At 37.3% G+C, this 20,413-nt stretch overlaps 1 protein-coding gene across 1 annotated transcript in view; it reads left to right on the forward strand.

Annotated features, from left to right (window-relative positions):
- CSMD1 (CUB and Sushi multiple domains 1) overlaps positions 1–20,413 on the forward strand; it is a gene marked incomplete at its 3' end in the record, with an annotated part of 1,744,596 nt that overhangs the window by 1,518,992 nt on the left and 205,191 nt on the right. The window contains exons 27-28 of the mRNA XM_082863948.1: positions 12,278–12,469; positions 17,567–17,705. Of these exons, the coding sequence (XP_082720074.1) occupies positions 12,278–12,469; positions 17,567–17,705 (331 nt within the window). The remainder of the gene's footprint in view (positions 1–12,277; positions 12,470–17,566; positions 17,706–20,413) is intronic.

The following is a 20,413-nucleotide window of genomic DNA, read 5'->3' on the forward strand; positions in this document are numbered from 1 at the left end:
TGCTAAGCTCCCTGGCCCATGTGCTTCCTGCATCGCGTCTGCCCAGCATCCTCTGGTGAGAAGGAGACGCGTAAACCAAGAGCTTCTTCCCAGTGACTGTGGGACCCCCACCCTCACGTGGCTGAGCTACAGGCACTTATTTTGCCAGGGAACTCTGGGTCCTATTCACCTCATTTTCAAACCTTCACCCCTTTGCTCGTCTCCTCTTCGGGGCAGTGGATGATCTGGAGTCTTCATTCACAAAGATAAAACTGTCAGAAGGATTTCCTTCCACTTCCTCCAGGAGACATCATTCTATTTCTTCACTCCTGTTAGCTTGGGATAGTCACGCCTTCTCCCAAGCAAGGCTGGTCCTATCATGGATATGCCCCCAGCTGCTGGGACCTTGCCCGGTGTGTCCTCGTCTTCTTTCATTTTCATCCTTTCCTCTGACTCCTCACTCCTTGTACACAGACGCTCAAATCACAATTTAAGATAAATACATACAACAACCCTTTGCCACTTTTGAGCATCCTGTTTTTCTCCTTCATCTAGAACATGTTTTGGGCTTGCTGTGTGCGTTTCCTCACCTCCAAGTCATCCTGCAGCCCCCTGGTTTGTTTCTGCCCCCATCACCTCGGTTTCACTGCTCTTGTCACGGTCAAAAATAAGCCATGAGCCTCAATCAACACACACCTTTTCGTGGTTCTGGTAAGTGGCCTCCTGCAGAAGTTCAGTGCATCTGACACTTTCCACCTGTTGAAATATTATTTTCCCTGGATTTTCACAACTGTCCCTCTGATCCTTCCTGCCTTGCCAGTCCCTCTGTTGTCTCCTGCAGTCTCACCTTCCTCTTCCTGGTTTCCTTGGGACCTGGTCTTAAGTCATCTGATCTCTCTATTCACTGTCTCTCTGAGCAATGTTCTTTCTTCCCTGGGTGTGGACAAAGATCCAGAAGATCATCACTTCAAAACTCTCTATTCGGAGCTCACACCTGTCTTGTGAAGCTCTAAGGGGCCAAATACATAAATTCGTTTGGACATCTTGCAGACATGTCAAAATTGGCATGTCCGGGTCTATCCCATCACCACATCCGATCCAATCCAGGCCCAGCCTCCAACAAGACCTCGTGTGGCTGTTCTTATCTTGCATTTCCCCTTCATCACACAAGCCCACATCTGCTGGGTCTCACCCACACCAGACTCTGTCTAAAGGGCTGCTCCGAGGAGGGCGATTGTATTGAACCTGCGTTTGAGAAAAGCCACGTTGGCCAAGAGCAAATCTAATCAAGCTAAGCCCCCCACTTAAAAAGTCCTTCTCCAGTATCTGACTGGAGAATAAAATCCTGTTACATGACCCCGACTGATTGACGTGGGGCTCCCGTGTATCTGCCCGTCCTCACCCACTCCTTCCACCTGGCTTCTAAGGATTCTTTTCTCCTGTTTTCAGACCTTGACTTGCAAAGTGCCTTCTGTCCAGGACTCTGTCCCCCTGTTCACTGCCTGCTATTCCTGTCCGTTTCCCGAGTGGCAGTTAAACACCACTCCTTGTAGGAGGATTCTCTGATCCCAAAGAATAAATAAGAACCCGTTTTATATCATTTTTACACTTCCCCCTGTATAATGTTCACCACTAGTTATTTTTATAACTTTTTGACTGTTACTGAATATCCTGGTATTCAGAAGTCAGATATTCTACACTAGTTACTGCATTTATCTCTGCCTCACTTTTGACACTTAAAAGTATTTTGTCTTTTGTTTTCTTGTTTCTTGTGTATGTGTCTATATTTTCTGCTTATTTCTTTTTTTTTGGTTATTGGTTCTAGTGAGACTGAATTTCCTAAATTATTGATTTTTTTAATATTTCTGCTCTAATATTCAGTCTTTAGGATGGTTCCAATTACAGGAGCAACCACCCAGGAGATGTGTGTTGAATTGAATTTTAAAAGTGACTTAGAACTTGTCTTTGGACTTCCCTGGTGGCGCAGTGGTTAAGAATCCACGTGCCAATGCAGGGGACACGGGTTTGAGCCCTGGTCCGGGAAGATCCCACATGCTGCGGAGTAGCTAAGCCCGTGTGCCATAACTACTGAGCCTGCACTCTACAGCCCGTGAGCCACAACTGCTGAGCCCATGTGCCACAACTACTGAAGCCCGTGCGCCTAGAGCCCGTGCTCCACAACAAGAGAAGCCACCGCAGTGAGAAGCCGGCACACCGCAATGAAGAGCAGCCCCCGCTTGCCTTAACTAGAGAAACCCTGAGTGCAGCAACGAGGACCCAACACAACCAAAAATAAATAAATAAATTTAAAAAAAGAACTTGTCCTCCCCAGATAACTTACGTTCTCATTAAGGTGATTAAAAAAGAAATTTGAGGTGCATATTTGAGTAATATGCTTGGAAGCATTTAGCAGTATTAAAGAGAATATAAACTGTCCAGATTTAGCAATCCTATCAGAGTGGAAGTGGAAAAAATACATATATATATAATATATAATATTATATATATAATATACAACATATGTATATAATATATATTATATATTGTATTATATATAAATATATTATATTTTTATGTATATAATTTTAAGCATTATAAGACTCACTTAAACTATAGTAAACTGCATAATCCTATAACAGAAAACTCTCAAAAGTATACGCACATATGCACACACATGTAATATTATATAATTTTTAGAACAGGCATCACAGAGGCACTGTCTTTCTACCCATGAAAGATAACATGGCTTGGGGCTAAGCCCCATCTTAACAGCTCTGTAAACAGGCATGTGCACAATTTTCATGGACTTAGGTTAAATTAGGGCACCATACTCTTTTTGCCACCCACAGTTTTGATGAGGACTGCTCTCAAAAGTAAGGAACACAAAAGCACTTTGATTTATCAATTTTCCCCAATATAAGGGACTGCTATTATTTATTCTCAGTTCTAGAGATATATTGACTCCAGGGAAGTATTATGTGATAAATGACACAGTCTGCAGCTCTCAAATTAGATTTCCCCAACTCTTTGGCCTCCTGTTTCACACTACTCAATTCAAACTGACAAAAGTAAGATTCTCCTGACACTTGCTTGGCAGGAAGGCGTGCAGATAGTGCAGCTTTGATTTAGAGGCAGGAAAAGATAGTAAACAGGTTAACTATCACTTGACCACACTAACGTTATGATAGCAGATACTTGCATGGCTGCAACCACCTGAGGTTTCTGTAACATGTTGAAATTGTTAATCGTGCACTTATTATTAGTAAAGAATAGGTGGATTTGCAGAATGTTCAGTGAAAAATGTGATAGTCATCTTTTTCTCCCCTCAAGTCTGTCTTGTGTCAGTACACAGATTTTTATCTTTCATACTTACTAAAAGCTGAGAATCAATTTAACAGTGATGACTAATGTGATAGATGTTTAGAACATGATCTATGGAGGGTGAGGTTTTCCTTTGATTGTGACTTTAGATATAAAGAAACTAAAATCTCTTTGAATAACTGAATGAAGGATTCTTCACTGTTATGAGGATGCAAAACATAGGATTTTATGATGCATTCAAAGTGTAAATATCTGTGTTACTAAATAGATAAAAAGTGTTTTTAAAATAACTCTAAAGTCTAAAGTATTTTTAGATCTTCAGACACTTAGTTTCCCATAGATTCTATGTTTGGCATGATGAAAATAGAAGTGCTAATTAGTATTTTTTCTCTGAGTATTTGCAATGCCTTTATAAAGGAGGAAGTTAGCTTAGTTCCCAGTGCAGTCTTTGGAACTTAACTGACACAAGTGACTAAAGTACTGTTGTGAACACTAGTAATCTGTTATATTTTTATGTCTTTTAAAATTTTCCAAGTGCATTCTCTTACATGGTCTAATTTTTACAACTATGTGGTATGCAGATATCAAAAATATAGTTTTATAACTAGCAAACAAATATTAGAACATTAATTTACAAGAAATAGAAAAATTATTTGACTTACAGAAATTGCCTAAATTGGACATGTATTATATACCACTAATGTTCTCTTTCCAATAATTGATTATGAGGATCTTTGAAATCATTTAAAAAGTTAATTTAAAACAATTTAAACAAGTTAATTTAAAAACTCCAATCTTATACAGATAGAGGACTCAGATCTTACTATAAGCAGCAGAAAAAGTATCAGGACGATTATTACAAAAAAATAAGTGACTCCTGAATTTGAAAATGAAAATGTGTAGGATGAGGGGATTTATCGGCTAGTTTAATAGCTGCAATATAAATAGCTCTTGAATTATTATATTTTGATGTAATTAGCATGAAATATGGGACTCAACTTGTTTTGCTTTAATGGAATTCACATTCCCTATTGTGCAGAATCAAAGTGATTGATTTATTTCTGTTGCATATTGAAGTTCTTTTTAAATTGTAGAACTCAATTTACACTTACGTTTGATAGTCTACTCTAATGACATATTTTCATAGCTATTAAGTGTTTATTCAGTACAAAGACCATGAAAGCAAATATTCCACTTTTGAAACATTGTTACAGAGGATGCTTGAGTAACAGATCATAAAGGGTATTTAATATTTTCATATACTAACATCACTCTCTCTGTCTGCACAAGTGTTTTAATGCCTGTGGTCCCGCTGACAAACTAAAATCTTTCACGCCTTCCGAGGCTTCAGCGTTCCTGTCTGAGGAATCTTGGCCTCTAATTTGTTCTCTCTGGCCCGCAGTAATAGCATTAATGAAGCCTCTTGGTAGTTAATTGTGTTCATGAGAAAGGACTTCTCGTTTGATTTAGTATTTTTTTATTCCAAAAGAAAGAGTCATTTTCCCCAGGAATGAGTGACAATATATAGTGTGCATCTTCAGATTTGCCAGTATATATCCATAATTTCACAATCCTGAAGCCCATGTTACTTTCTGTCATGAAGGAACATGCAGAAATAACACGATTCCTGTGTTGAATCCTGATATTGTTTCATTCCTTTGAATTTTGAAATTAAACACGTCTATACACATACATTCATATAATAAAAATAATTTTCAATCTAAAATGATTTGTATTCATTGTATGCAATTCAAGTGAATACTGCAACTCAGACATATATTTGTGCATATATATATAAACCTTTATAATTAAACTTTTTCTTTAGAAGTACTTGTAAATTCACATGCCCTTGTGAGAAATAAAACAGAGAGATCCTGTGAACCCTTAGGAAGTGCCCCCCAGGGGTAACATCTTGCAAAACTAGAGCACAGATCACAGCCAGAGTATCGACAATGATCAGTCAATATGCAGAACATCCATCACCAGAAGGGTCCCTCAGGTTGTCCTTTTCTAGCCACACCCACTTCCCTCCTGCCGCCACCCCTTCCTTAACCCTGGCAACCTCTAATCTGTTCTCTATTTACATGACTTTGCCATTCCAACAATGTTATATGAGAGGAATCCTGTAAGGTGTAGTCTCCCTTTTTTCACTCAGAGTAGTTCTGTGGAGATTCACTGGGGCTGTTGTGTGTCCCCTCAGTTTATTCCTTTGTGTTGCGGAGTAGTATTCCATAGACTGGATATACCAGCTTGTTTAGTCATTCACCCACTGGAGGACATCTAGGTTATTTCTAGTTTGGGACCATTATGAATAAAGCTGCCATAAACATTCATGTACAAGTTTTTGTGTGAACATAAGTTTTCATTTATCTGGGATAAATGCCCAGAAGTATAATTTCTGGGTTGAATGGCAATTGAATGTTTAGATTTTAATGGCCAAATAATTTTCCAGAGTGGCCGTACCATCTTACATTAACACCAACAATGCCTAAGTGATTCCTTTTCTCTGCATCCTCACCATCATTTGATGTTGTCTATATATGTGATATTATTAGCTGCACTAATAGGTATGTAGTGATATCTCTTTGCATTTCCCTAATGGCTAATGATTTTGAACATCTTTTCACGTACTTATTTGCCATCTGTACATTCTCTTCAGTGACATGCTTTTTCATGCCTTTTGCCTGTTTTCTGGTTGGGTATTTTCATGTTTTTATTTTACTTTATTTTTTTGCATCTTCAGCATTCTCAATATATTTTAGATACTAGTCCTTTGTCAGATATGTGGCTTTTAAACTGTTTCTGTTGGTCTTTAGCTTGTCTATTCATCCTATTAACAAAGTCTTTCTTGGAGAAAATTTTTTTAATTTTGATGAAGTTTATTAATTTTTGCTTTTTATAGAACATGCTCATGTTGTCATGTCCTTGCCTAGCCTTAAATCCCAAAGATTTTCTCCTAAAAGTTTTTCTAAAAGTTTTATAGTTTTACCTTTTGTATTTAAATGTGATCAACTGTGAAAGAACTTTTGTGTAAGATATGAGACTTGTGTCAAGGCTCTTTCCCCAGCACTGTGCGTTACTTTTGAAGCCCAGGAGAGGGGTTTGTGCAATGTGCATTTCAGCAGCCAGCAGCTCTGCTCTTGATCTCGGAAGGTCTCAGAAAACTCCGTGTCTCCATTTCCTGAAGCACTTTGTCATTGTCAGAAAGGAGAGGAGGAATGTCGACTGAATTAAGCGGAACTTGGTAGAATTCATACCTACTTTCTTTAATTTGGAGTCTGGGATTGAGTGGAAGCACCCATTGGATGACTTGAGGTTCCTCTTTTCTGTGTGTTTCCTAAACCTTTTCCAGCCACCAAAGCGCTGATGCACACGTGACAGAGTTCTGACGGCCAGTTCAGGTCTATCCTGTCAAATACAGTCAGTGACCCTCCAGAAGGAGATTTCCCTATTCAGTGCTATGATCTAACCCAAAAGAGCAACTTTTCAGAGAAAATGATAACCTGACCACGTGCATAAAGAGTTAATTCAATTTTCTTAACTCAAGAACATGAGAACTTAATATGCAGGTTAAGATCTGACTGTTAGATATCTCTGCTTCTGATATGGAGCGGATTGGTGTCGCTTTATATGTTTTTCCATATACGTGGTAAGCATTCTCTCTGTGGAGGTTATGTTATGAAAGGGTGTTTTAAGATAATAAATGTACACTAAGCAAACTTTACTTCTATGAACGAATAACGCAGTTGATAAGTATACTTTTTTTTTTTAAAAAGGGACTTACCACATAAATGCACACTTCTTTATCTGTACTCACTTTGACCCTGAAATGTATTGTCCACTCCACAACTCATCCATAAAAGGCAATGTGGTATCCATCTCCCTTCCAGGGCTTGAATACTGCTGAGTTGCTGTCCGGCTGCTCAACATCCGGCTCTCGATAAATATACTTTTAAATGATGTTTAAAAATATGCAGGGGGGCTTCCCTGGTGGCGCAGTGGTTGAGAGTCCGCCTGCCGATGCAGGGGATGCGGATTCGTGCCCCGGTCCGGGAAGATCCCACATGCCGCAGAGCGGCTGGGCCCGTGCACCATGGCTGCTGAGCCTGCGCATCCGGAGCCTGTGCTCCGCAACGGGAGAGGCCACAACAGTGAGATGCCCGCGTACCGCAAAAAAAAAAACCCAAAACAAACAAACAAAAAAAACAAAACAAACAAACAACATGCAGGGGCTTCCCCGGTGACGCAGTAGTTAAGACTCCACCTGCCAATTCAGGGGACACGGATTCAAGCCCTGGTCCGGGAAGATCCCACGTGCTGTGGAGCAACTAAACCTGTGTGCCACAACTCCTGAAGCCCCCACGCCTAGAGCCCATGCTCCACAACAAGAGAAGCCACAGCAGTGAGACTCCCACGCACCGCAACAAAGAGTAGCCCCCGCTCGCTGCAACCAGAAAAAGCCCGCGCACAGCAACGAAGACCCAACACAGCCGAAAATAAACAAATAAATAAATTTATTTTAAAAAATAAAAATAAAAAACATGTAAGGAGGACTTGACACATTTAATAGGACGTGTCCCAAATGCACAATTTTTTAGAATAGAAAAAGAACACAACTCTGCATATTATTTTAATATGTATATATTCCATAAAGTCTCCAGTGTCAAAAATGACTTTATCCCATTGGAAATAAATGTGTGTGCATTGCAATTCTTATGATACAATGGTTCTCCACCACCATTGCTGCCTCTTGCAAACAAAAACATCAGGTCCGTGGCTCTCATGCTAAGTGGAGCACAGGTTCAGATCGCTCAAGTCCATCGCTCTGGATTCAGAGACAAAGAGTAGCAATGTCCCTTAGATGCCACTGGGTCTGTGGAAGGTTCTTTATGACTTGGAGTAGTCCAGGGAACCCCTGGGGAAATTGAAAAATACAATACCCATCACCTCAGGAATAGTATCTTCTTTTTCTAAGGTGAGAGAGGGATAAGACTGATGCAACTAAAAATATTGTTTTCCTTTTTATGGCAATAAACTGGAATGATTCAGTCACCAAAATCCCATTTGAAGAAAAAAACGTTTAAGAGAAAATTGAGTGCAAGAAACATGTGGCATATAAAAGAAAACAATCATAAAAAGGAAATGAGTATGTGCCTCATCCATAACTTTGTATGACCCTGAAGGTGAAAAAGCAATTTCTGACCCCAAAGAAATGTCTTTGGTTGGGGACTTTCATATTAGTCTCCAAATAAGCTTTATTGCCTTTACCAGAAAACATCTTTACACAATTTGTAACTAGGGGAAAATAAAATGGCATTTATTTCAAGGACCCAACCAATGTATTTCCCACTGCATTGTTTAAAATGGTTTTGTCTTCCCTAAAGTCGTCTTATTGATTTTGTATTTTTAATCCAATCTAGATTACCCTAAGAACTTTTTATTTTTATTTTATAACTTTTTAATGGCATGCTCTATTATTATTATTACAGATATGCCAAATGGAAATTTGCTTTAGAAGTAGAAACTTCTTTCAAAACTGAATTAAACCTCATACCATTGAAGGACATATAACCCTTAGTACAAGCCTGTGTTTTATATACTGATATTCTGTGGATCTTTATTTGGAAGGGTTTGAAGAAATTTGTTGAGAAAAACATGCTCTATGATAACAGACATTTAGAATACACTGGATTAAACTTTTTTTTTTTTTTTTTTCTTTACTGTAGGGCTTCTCTGAGCCTTTAATCCCTGATGTACAGCGGGGATCTACAAGAGGGAGCTAGAGTATACAGTATTTGCCCATCTTGTTTGACCAAACACCTTTAATAACGTATAGAAAAGTGTTCTACAGAACACTTGTTTTTGTAAGGCTCATATGTCTGTTGAAATTCTTATTCATGTACAAAATCTGTGCATCTTTGTGTAAAGCTTTTTTATTGAGTAATGTGTGTGTTTGATTTTAATGAATACTGAATAAAAAGTCAGAAAGAGAAGTAATAAAACATATCTTTGTTTTAAAAATTACAATGAGACTTATCTATGATCTCCTTGGCTTTTCGTCTAAAGGTTTATTTTTAAATTATTTTAATACTACGTACTTATTTATCATATAAATATTTCTATGGGTGTTTACTAAGAATACCACTGTTTAATAGTAGACAATTAACTGTTTTAATACTATATATTTATTTTTTCATTATTCTAATGCTATATTAAATTAATTCTCACTTGGAAATGAATATGTAATCATCCATGTGCCCACTTGCTTGAGGAAAGAATTAAGTTTATTTGGGGGATGTGAAATTCAGTCCAGTGGCCAAGATTGTAAATGTGCAATAGGATTTACTTATGTTTTTTTCTGGAGTCTAGAGAAATCTCAGCAAAGGTAGAGCACAGGTAGAGCTTAGATTCTTTAATTACTCAAATAGTAAACTCAAGATCGTTTGTAAAATACTAGTTCAGTGGAAGCAGCATTTTGTTGCATAGATGATGGCCATGATGGGCTATGATTCTGGTGATTGAATACTATAATTGCCGTTCTATATTATAAAAATTTGTGGCTTATGGGTGTGACACTTCTGAGTTTCTAACTAGAAGCTTTGTGTCCTTGGGCCCATTCTGCATTCTACTGCTGTCCTGGTCTTCTTTTGGGAAAATGTGCTTGCTTTCCACCCTGCATTCTAATCTTTGCATCTGATGGGAGGAGAGTGGAAACTAAAAGGATCTTCCTCAATGACTCTGATATGGCATTTCCTGCTCTCTTCCCATTGAAAAAACTACACGGAAGCCCAAATGCTTCCTTTCTTTTTGATATCTACTGAGAATTCTGCTTCCAAGTAAAATTCCCCTACTCAGAACACTAATAATAATAACAAGGATGACAGGTATGATAAGCCAGCCATCATGCTGTGGGATTAAGACAGAACTGAAATGTCTGCAGTGTCCAGTATTACAGTAAAGTATGTTATCTGAAAACACATCCACTGAAAATATGTCAAAGGTGTTGGATACAATTATTTTTAGCCTTTTAAAATGTATCACTGAAACTGCAAGAACATGAGGAATCCTGAGAGTCACCAAAATAATGTGAAATGCAGAAAGGTCATGAAGTTCAGAAGTTGGCTTTGCCCTGGGAGCATCTGTCAGTTGGTCCCTGGTGACACTGAGCTTCCATTTTGAGAGTCTGTGGGCTGAAAGAATAGGAAACAAGGTCTAAGATCTTTCCAATATTGGAAATGTAATTGGAGACCCTCATATACTGCTAGAACTCCAAAGGGGGGATGTCCTACTCTCACTATAAGGGAGAATAGATAGATGGTAGAGATAGATAATAGATAGATATAGATAGACAGATAGATAATAGATAGGTGATAGATAGATAATAGATAGATAATAGATAATAGATAGATGATAGATAGATAATAGATAGATGATAGATAATAGATGATAGATACATGATAGATGATAGATAATAGATAGATAATAGATAGGAGAGAGACAAATATGGATATAGATATAAGTATAGAAACAGACACAGATATAGACAACTCATAACCACAAGCAGGTTTCAAACTAGCTTATAGATAAATTCATGCCATTTCTGTGGCCCAAAATGCCTCAACAGAGATTTTTTTTTAAAGAGGTAGAAGGCTTCTCGTGTTCCACGCACATGGTAAAGTCAAATGAGAATCCCCTCTGGATAAACACACCTTCAAAACAATTATTGCAAGTGAAGTTCCAAAAACAGAAATGCAAATTCAAAACTCAGAGGCACTTTAGATTACATGAGATATTGGAATTATTATCAGATCAGACTGTAAGAGTTTAAAAAATAAAAGAGAATAAAAATATGAGTAGGGAACAATATGCTGTATAAATGGCCAAAGATATTTGAACAAAATGCTAACTAACAGAAAAGCACAATGAAAGAAAGTTTAAAACTCAACATGATAAAATAATAAATTTGATGCAGATGGAGAGAAGATTGTGATAGGAAGATAGTCTAAAAAATTATCCAGAAGATGGAACAAAGATAAAAAAAATGATTTAAAAATGAAAAGTTGAGACACAGAAGATAGAGACATTTGTCAAATTTTAATTCATAAGAGAGGAACAGAGATAATAGGAGAGAACTGATATTTGACAAGATAGTAGCTTAATCCTCAGATTCAAAACTTCAAATGATTCCAAGCAGGGTTAATAAAAGGAGGTTCATACATAGACATAATATTGTAAAACTTTTATTTCCTTAGAAATAAAGAAAATTTGTACACAGACATCATATTGTGAAATGTTAGGACATCAAAGACAAAAAGGTGATCTTAGAGTAGTTTCAGACTGTGAGATTAAGTAGGAAAACTGGAAGGCAGAAGAAGTGGGATAATTTCTTAACAGTATTTAGGGGAAAATAAGGACAACAACAGCTATCCTAAACTATAAACTCGGTAAAAATATTCTTTAGGATTAAAGGAGAATTAAAAATATCTTTAAAGAACTAAAGGTGGTTTTGGACAAAACAGTTTAAGAGAGTTTAGTTCATCTTAGCTGGTTGTGCAGTGGGAAGGCACTGACCAAAGGGAATTTATCCTATTTTGTTTTCCTCAAGGTTCCTTGAGATTGGTATTCTTAAATTATTTAAATTGTGGCATGTATTTTCATTAAAATATTGTCAATGAGACGATCAAAGGGGAAAGTATGTGTGTGTGCATAGTATGATACAGAAATCCTTAATATATTCCATAATTGGTTGAATTTTCATGAAGATTTTGCTAGAATCTGTTCAAAGGAAGCATAATCAAGATGCATGCTATTGAATGTATTCTTGAGGGAAAAAAAAGCTGCTTTTCTTACATTCATATGTGGACAAGTGATTCATTAACCTGGATCAAGAGCGCTTCAGCCCACAAGGGCTCTACGTCTATAAGAGTGCTGGGATCGTGTTTCCAGTCATTGATGTGATGTTGTCCCTTCTTTCTAGCATCCATCGCGTCCACCTGCAACGACCCAGGTATACCTCAAAATGGCACCCGCTATGGGGACAGCAGAGAGCCAGGAGATACCATCACTTTCCAGTGTGACCCTGGGTACCAGCTCCAAGGACAAGCTAAAATCACTTGTGTGCAGCTGAATAACCGATTCTTTTGGCAACCAGACCCTCCTATGTGCATAGGTATTGTGCAACAGAAAATAGAAATTTTATATTTCGGAAGGAATGCATGTTATCATTAAAGTTGCTCTGTGTATGTATTATTCTTCAGGAGTATTTCTCAAGAGTTTCTTACATGCCCTCTGGTTCCCTGAGATTATATTGAAATTTTATTACAAACCTTTAAACTTTATTTTATTAGGTGAGGTAAAGGAAGTAGTTTACTTAATGTATGGTAATTGACATTTATCTAACATTTCCTATCCTTAAGAAATCTCATAAAAATATGGATCAATCAAATTACTGTAATTTAAAATTCTGTGTGGCTGAAAATTCATAACTCTACCATTGTCGTTCTTATTTTTAATATAGAAACGTGCCCTTAAGCAAAACCTACTCAATAAAAAGGTGTGTTCTCTTTTTTAGAAGATTTTTCTGTAATAGCAGTACATTTTTAATAGAATCCTAAAAACTAGAAATTACGCTGTTTATGTCAATATAAAGATAAAAGGAGAGACTTCTTTCTAAAATTTACTAGAATTTTATAATTTGACCTTATTAAAGAGAAAACAATTCGCGTGCAGACTTTAGTTTGAATAACCAATATCCAAGATAGTCTATCACAAATATGGTTTTAGGGCAAGACATATTTATATATAAAATAGTAATTACATGTAGATTGTCCCTTCAGTCAATTAAATATTTTACCATAAATACCTCTGTATGGTATCCCATCTTAATTTTTAAAGGAAACTTAATTTTAATGAACTGTCACAGTATAATTTGTTTGAAAAATATAAAATATAAAATTAATCTGCAAAGACAGGAAGTGATAATGAAGTGATATGCATGTAGTTAATGGGCCATTTTGCGTCAGGTGACCTTGAGGGAATTTTGTGACTTAAAATGATTTTTATTGTCATAAGGGATTCTCAGTGGTCCTGTGGAGCTATAATATGCAACTCTTAACTTATTACAGAGTGTTTGCAGGATTCTGAAGACAGACGAGAATTGATAGCTCTTCTTATTAGCGTGCTCAGCCCTGTCAGAGAGCTACCCTGTTTATGCAATGTTCTGTGCTGCACGTACATTTCGTGACTTTTGTGAGCACAGTCGCGTTTTACCTCAAGCTGAGTCATCAGGAGATGTGTCAGATTTCTACGTGTTCCTTTTTTAAAGTGGAGTAATTACCTATAAATGCAACCATCATTTTAAACCATTCTTCTATTTTTAAATCAGGAGAAGCACATTTTTTTTTCCAGTTTGCATGAATTTAAGCTTATGGAGGAGTACATTAAAAAGCAATACAACTGCCAGTCAATCTCTTGAAGGTAATTTCTTGGTTGACATTCATGTAAACCATTCATTGTAAAATTTGACCGCCTTTCCAAATAATCTATAGTTTTTTGGGGTCATCTCTTAGTTACCTAATTTTAATCAGCCACTAGATAAACCAGTTCTCAGCAATGAAAATAGGTAACACTTTATCTGTCTTGAATATCAGCTCCAAAAATAAGCCAAGCTCACTCCCAGGCCATTGAATATCAGTTCTGTGGGCAACAGAACCACCCACATACAGGTATCACGTAACACAAACGTGGAAAATACGTATTTGGGAATAAGTGAACAATATCTTTTTATCATATTGTAAACATATTTTGCCCCAGCAATGAGATTATGCCTCTGTACGATACTCATCCCTTAGAGCATGGTCATGTATTAGCACTCATCTACATTCTGTTCTGCTGATACGGACATTTTTTATTTTTAATTTTTTTGCTTTTTTCTTATTAAACATAATATGGTTTTGCAGAAGCTTTATAAGCTACAGTTAAGAAAAAAGAGGAAAAAAACACTGTCACCTTTTTACCTGAAGGCAACTACTATTAGCATAAACATGCATAAGTAAGCTTCATAATTATTTTATGTATATATAATCTAGTTTTTAAATGTTTTTAAATGAAAGCACCCTGAATGATTATTTTGCAAATTACACTTTTACTTACTGGTACACGATGAGTATCTTTTGTGTTATTATGTATTTTTTACTAATTAAGTTTTATGCCTGCACAGTCTTTCTCTGTTTGGATCAGTATTGACCAATATTGATTCCTCTAATCCCTCCTCAATGTACGGTTAGGTGTTTCAGCCTTTTCCCTTTCACGAAAATTGCTGATATGAACACTTGTTGCAGAACACATCCATGATTGTTTATGAATGACATATTTCTACAAACTTAGGTATTTCTAGAGTTTTCAAAACTTTTTAAGAAAGGTTGCACCAATTTACATCACCGTCAGCATGATTGTTTATTTTCCCCGACTCAGAAAAGGCACTTTATGTGATATTTCTTAATCTTATAATATGGGCAGGAAGTGAAGATTCCTTGGCGTTTTGATTGGCATTTTATATTAAAAATGAGGATGAACTGCTTTTAATTTCATATATTCTTATCGACCACTTGAATTTGCTCTTTCCTGTTGGCTGGCTAATTTCTTTTTTCCATTTTATTCTTAGTGTATTTTTTCCTCCTATTTGCTGTTCTTTCCCATTCTCTCCCTTTTATAAAATCTCTTAACGACTCACCTGTTAATATGTTACTCGTATTCTCACCAGCTTGTCATTTGCTGCTAATCTGCCCTGTGCTTTGCTGCTAATCTGCCCTGTGATTTGCTTGGATGCCTCACTTCTTTCACTTCACAAAGGACTCCAGCGATGGAGGCACCTCCTTCTGGAACTAAGTCTTAAAAGACCGATTCTCTGGACCAGAAGACACTCAGTACTTTCTGATTCTGAGTAAAGTCCCTTGAACATCTCCACAGTTTCAGTTTTCTCATATAGCCCACAATACCTTTTGTCCAAGTTCAAATTCTAAAGAGCTCTGCAAAGCAAAAATGCATTCCGAATTTGCAAAAACTTATTTGGCGGCACCATCCTGCCCTGATCTACAGGGTAACTGTTTTGTGGCTATTTACCCCACTTAATGGTGTGAACATTGAAATGTTCTGGTGTGGAAATAGTAATGTGTCTAGTTAAACAGCACTGCTGCAAACCTTAGTGGATGAACGTGCTACCGTGTATGTCAGGAGGGTCCACCCTAAGGGTTTTGAATAAGGAACTGTGGATTGATGTGAGTTTGTGGATTTTGTCTCTATGTCCATTCCCTCTGGAGAATTTCTAGAGTGTCTGAATTGCATTTTGTACTAAATGTAATCCTATCCAAAACAGTTTGCAAGCTTTCTAATGAAAACCTGATGAAGCTAAAATGAAGAATTCCCCACCAAAGAGAGAACAAACCCAGCAAGACGGTCCTCCTTAATTCCACTTTAAGCCTTTAAATAACCTCATTTGAAAATGCCACCTGGGACCATTATGAATAAGACAGGATCTGCCCTTTGTTTCTTTTCAATTAATATTTGAGTCTCATCCCTGAACTCTTCCTGCCGGTGGTACCCTTGTACCCGGTGTCCTGAATCTGTCATGTTTCTTCTTTTAAAACCTGAGCAGAGTAGCATAACCTGCGGCCCTCAGGTACCTCTGTCCCCACCTCAGCGCCGCCTCTGCTGCTTGTCCAGGCTTCTCATACTCCAGGCTGTCAGCACCTACGCGGTTCCGGGGGAGGCCACGTCCTGTGAGAGCCACTTAGCCGATTGTCTCCACATCGTTTATTAAAATAAAACTGCATACTATGGAAAATGTGGTTTTAATCATTTTGAAGAAAGTTATATCGTATTGCTCTTGAGAGTATATCTGTAAGAATTTATTATAAATATTTCCTGTGATATTACTCAGAGTTTGCCTTAGATGAGACGGAAGTTATAACAAAGAGTCTTGGGATTTGTTATATTTTTTCTTATGGAAAGTTAAGTTTTCAGGAATGTTAAGTGAGTATTTAAAGACACATCCATATCAGAAAATTATAAAGTGTGTAATCTTCATCTTATTTTCAAAAAAGTCCTTGTGTATGTGTGTGGAAAATATCAGCCATTAGCATATTTCCTTCTCTACTTATTTTTTTCCCTGAATATATACATGATCAATGAAGTGAAATAAGGTATGCAGTTTAGAGGGAACAGTATAATTTAATCAGGGTGATTTTTTAAGAACGACTTGGAACCAATTCACAATATTTGCTATGAAGAACCTTAAACCTAGCATATTAATGTGAATTTTGCATTGTTTTAGTACCTTCCACAGCATGGAAGCTCTAACAGGAACATTATCTACTAAATAAAGCAGTCCTAAACATTTTCAGGTTCAAGAATGAAGACTGTCTTGCCTGTTAACAACAATAAACTATATAATCGTTGCCTTAACTAATACAAATGTAAACACATGTAATTAAAAATTAATGACCGCAGAAACAAACTAAATTTATTACTGTCATCTGAAGTGCTTCTTCCTGATAGTAACCTTCTAAATAGTGTGATGAAATAATATTTTTAGGGGTTTAAGTTCCTGCTCAGCCTCCTCTTGGTCATCTATCCGCAGATATCACCGAAACTTTACCTGTTAGTTTTGTTATTTTGAAATGTGGGGAAGATATCCGAGCCCTACGTATAGCAGAGGACTGTGAGAAATATACGAAATAACACGTATTCATTTATTCAACAAATATTTCCTGCATACTTATGATCAAAAACTGTGCTAGGCTTAGAGTTACAAGAGTGAACAGAAGACAGATGATCATTATGCCACTGGAAGCAAACTTTTTAGAATAAGTAAGCAATGACTTTGTAAACCATAAGAAATGACCAAAGAATTGACATAACCGTAAAATGATATTCATGGGGATTTTTTTTTTCCTGTGCAGTTTGTTTTCATATATTTGTAGTGCGGAGGATTCAGATAATCTGTTCAGTTTAACTGGGTAAAGTTTAAAATTAAAGGAAGTAAATTTCATTTGTCAGCATTGAAAATCCTCCTTAAAAATGGAGTGGGATATTATATAAAATTTGGTAACAATCACATAAAAACATGTACAGACCTTCTGGGTCTTAAAATTTCCTCTGGGTAGTTGTTTAATAAGCCAGTACGCAGTGTCTTCGATGAACCCTGTGCCGTCTCCTTTCACACTGACCAGCACCCTTCTCTCCCCTGAACCTTCCTCTCCTGTGACAGCGGCCTGTGGTGGGAATCTGACTGGCCCGGCCGGTGTCATCCTGTCCCCCAACTACCCGCAGCCCTATCCTCCCGGGAAAGAGTGTGACTGGAGAATAAAGGTGAACCCAGACTTCGTCATCGCCTTGATATTCAAAAGGTACCGTCTCTTATGGAATACCTCTTTTAAGTAGGACTTACATATTTTTTTTTACATCTTTATTGGAGTATAATTACTTTACAATGGTGTGTTAGTTTCTGCTTTATAACAAAGTGAATCCATTATACATATACATATGTCCCCATATGTCTTCCCTCTTGTGTCTCCCTCCCTCCCACCCTCCCTATCCCACCTCTCTAGGTGGTCACAAAGCACTGAGCTGATCTCCCTGTGCTACGCGGCTGCTTCCCACTAGCTATCTATTTTACATTTGGTAGTGTATATATGTCCATGCCACTCTCTCACTTGGTCCCAGCTTACCCTTCCCCCTCCCCATATCCTCAAGTCCGTTCTCTAGTAGGTCTGTGTCTTTATTCCCATCTTGCCGCTAGGTTCTTCATGACCTTTTTTTTTTTTAAGATACCATATATATTTGTTAACATATGGTATTTGTTTTTCTCTTTCTAACTTACTTCACTCTATATGACAGACTCTATGTCCATCCATCTCACTACAGATAACTCAATTTCCTTTCTTTATATGGCTGAGTAATATTCCATTGTATATATATGCCATGTCTTCTTTATCCATTCATCTATTGATGGACACTTAGGTTGCTTCCATGTCCTGGCTATTGTAAATAGAGCTGCAGTGAACATTTTGGTACATGACTCTTTGAATTATGATTTTCTCAGGGTATATGCCCAGTAGTGGGATTGCTGAGTCGTATGGTAGTTCTATTTTTAATTTTTTTTTTTTTTTTGCGGTACGTAGGCCTCTCACTGTTGTGGCCTCTCCCGTTGCGGAGCATAGGCTCCAGACGCGCAAGCTCAGCGGCCATGGCTCATGGGCCCAGCTGCTCCGCGGCATGTGGTATCTTCCCAGACCAGGAAACGAACCCGTGTCCCTTGCATTGGCAGGCAGACTCTCAACCACTGCGCCACCAAGGAAGCCCTATTTTTAATTTTTTAAGGAATCTCCATACTGTTCTCCATAGTGGCAGTATCAATTTACATTCCCACCAACAGTGCAAGAGGGTTCCCTTTTCTCCACACCCTCTCCAGCATTTACTGTTTGTAGATTTTTGATGATGGCCATTCTGACTGGTGTGAGATGATATCTCACTGTAGTTTCGATTTGCATTTCTCTAATGATTATTGATATTGAGCGTTCTTTCATGTGTTTGTTGGCAATCTGTATATCTTCTTTGCAGAAATGTCTATTTAGGTCTTCTGCCCATTTTTGGATTGGGTTGTTTGTTTCTTTGATATTGAGCTGCATGAGCTGCTTGTAAATTTTGGAGATTAATCCTTTGTCAGTTGCTTCATTTGCAAATATTTTCTCCCATTCTGAGGGTTGTCTTTTTGTCATATGTTTTCCTTTGCTGTGCAAAGCTTTTAAGTTTCATTAGGTCCCATTTGTTTATTTTTGTTTTTAAAAGGATCTTGCTGTGATTTATGTCATAGAGGGTTCTGCCTATGTTTTCCTCTAAGAGTTTGATAGTGTCTGGCCTTACATTTAGGTCTTTAATCCATTTTGAGTTTATTTTTGTGTATGGTGCTAGGGAGTGTTCTAATTTCATTCTTTTACCTGTAGCTGTCCAGTTTTCCCAGCACCACTTATTGAAGAGGCTGTCTTTTCTCCACTGTATATTCTTGCCTCCTTTATCAAAGATAAGGTGACCATATGTGCGTGGGTTTATCTTTGGGCTTTCTCTCCTGTTGCACTGATCTATATTTCTGTTTTTGTGCCAGTACCATACTGTCTTGATTACTGTAGCTTTGTAGTATAGTCTGAAGTCAGGGAGCCTGATTCCTCCAGCTCCGTTTTTCTTTCTCAAGATTGCTTTGGCTATTCGGGGTCTTTTGTGTTTCCATACAGATTGTGAAATTTTTTGTTCTAGTTCTGTGAAAAATGCCAGTGGTACTTTGATAGGGATTACATTGAATCTGTAGATTGCTTTGGGTAGTGTAGTCATTTTCACAGTGTTGATTCTTCCAATCCAAGAACATGGTATATCTCTCCATCTACTTGTATCATCTTTAATTTCTTTCATCAGTGTCATAATTTTCTGCATACAGGTCTTTTGTCTCCTTAGGTAGGTTTATTCCTAGGTATTTTATTCTTTTTGTTGCAGTGGTAAATGGGAGTGTTTTCTTAATTTCACTTTCAGATTTTTCGTCATTAGTGTATAAGAGTGCAAGAGATTTCTCTGCTTTAATTTTGTTTCCTGAAACTTTACCAAATTCATTGATTAGCTCTAGTAGTTTTCTGGTAGCATCTTTAGGATTCTCTATGTATAGGATCATGTCATCTGCAAACAGTGGCAGCTTTACTTCTTCTTTTCCAATTTGGATTCCTTTTATTTCTTTTTCTTCTCTGATTGCTGTGGCTAAAACTTCCAAAACTATGTTAAATAATAGTGGTGAGAGTGGGCAACCTTGTCTTGTTCCTGATCTTAGTGGAAATAGTTTCAGTTTTTCACCATTGAGGACGATATTGGCTGTGTGTTTGTCATATATGGCCTTTATTATGTTGAGATGAGTTCCTTCTATGCCTACTTTCTGGAGGGTTTTTATCATAAATGGGTGTTGAATTTTGTCGAAAGCTTCCTTTGCATCTGTTGAGATAATCATATGGTTTTTCTTCAATTTGTTAATATGGTTTATCACATTGATTGATTTGCATATATTGAAGAATCCTTGCAT

Source organism: Leucopleurus acutus (assembly GCF_964270905.1).
Source record: "Leucopleurus acutus genome assembly, chromosome: 21".
NCBI classification, from domain to species: domain Eukaryota; kingdom Metazoa; phylum Chordata; class Mammalia; order Artiodactyla; family Delphinidae; genus Leucopleurus; species Leucopleurus acutus.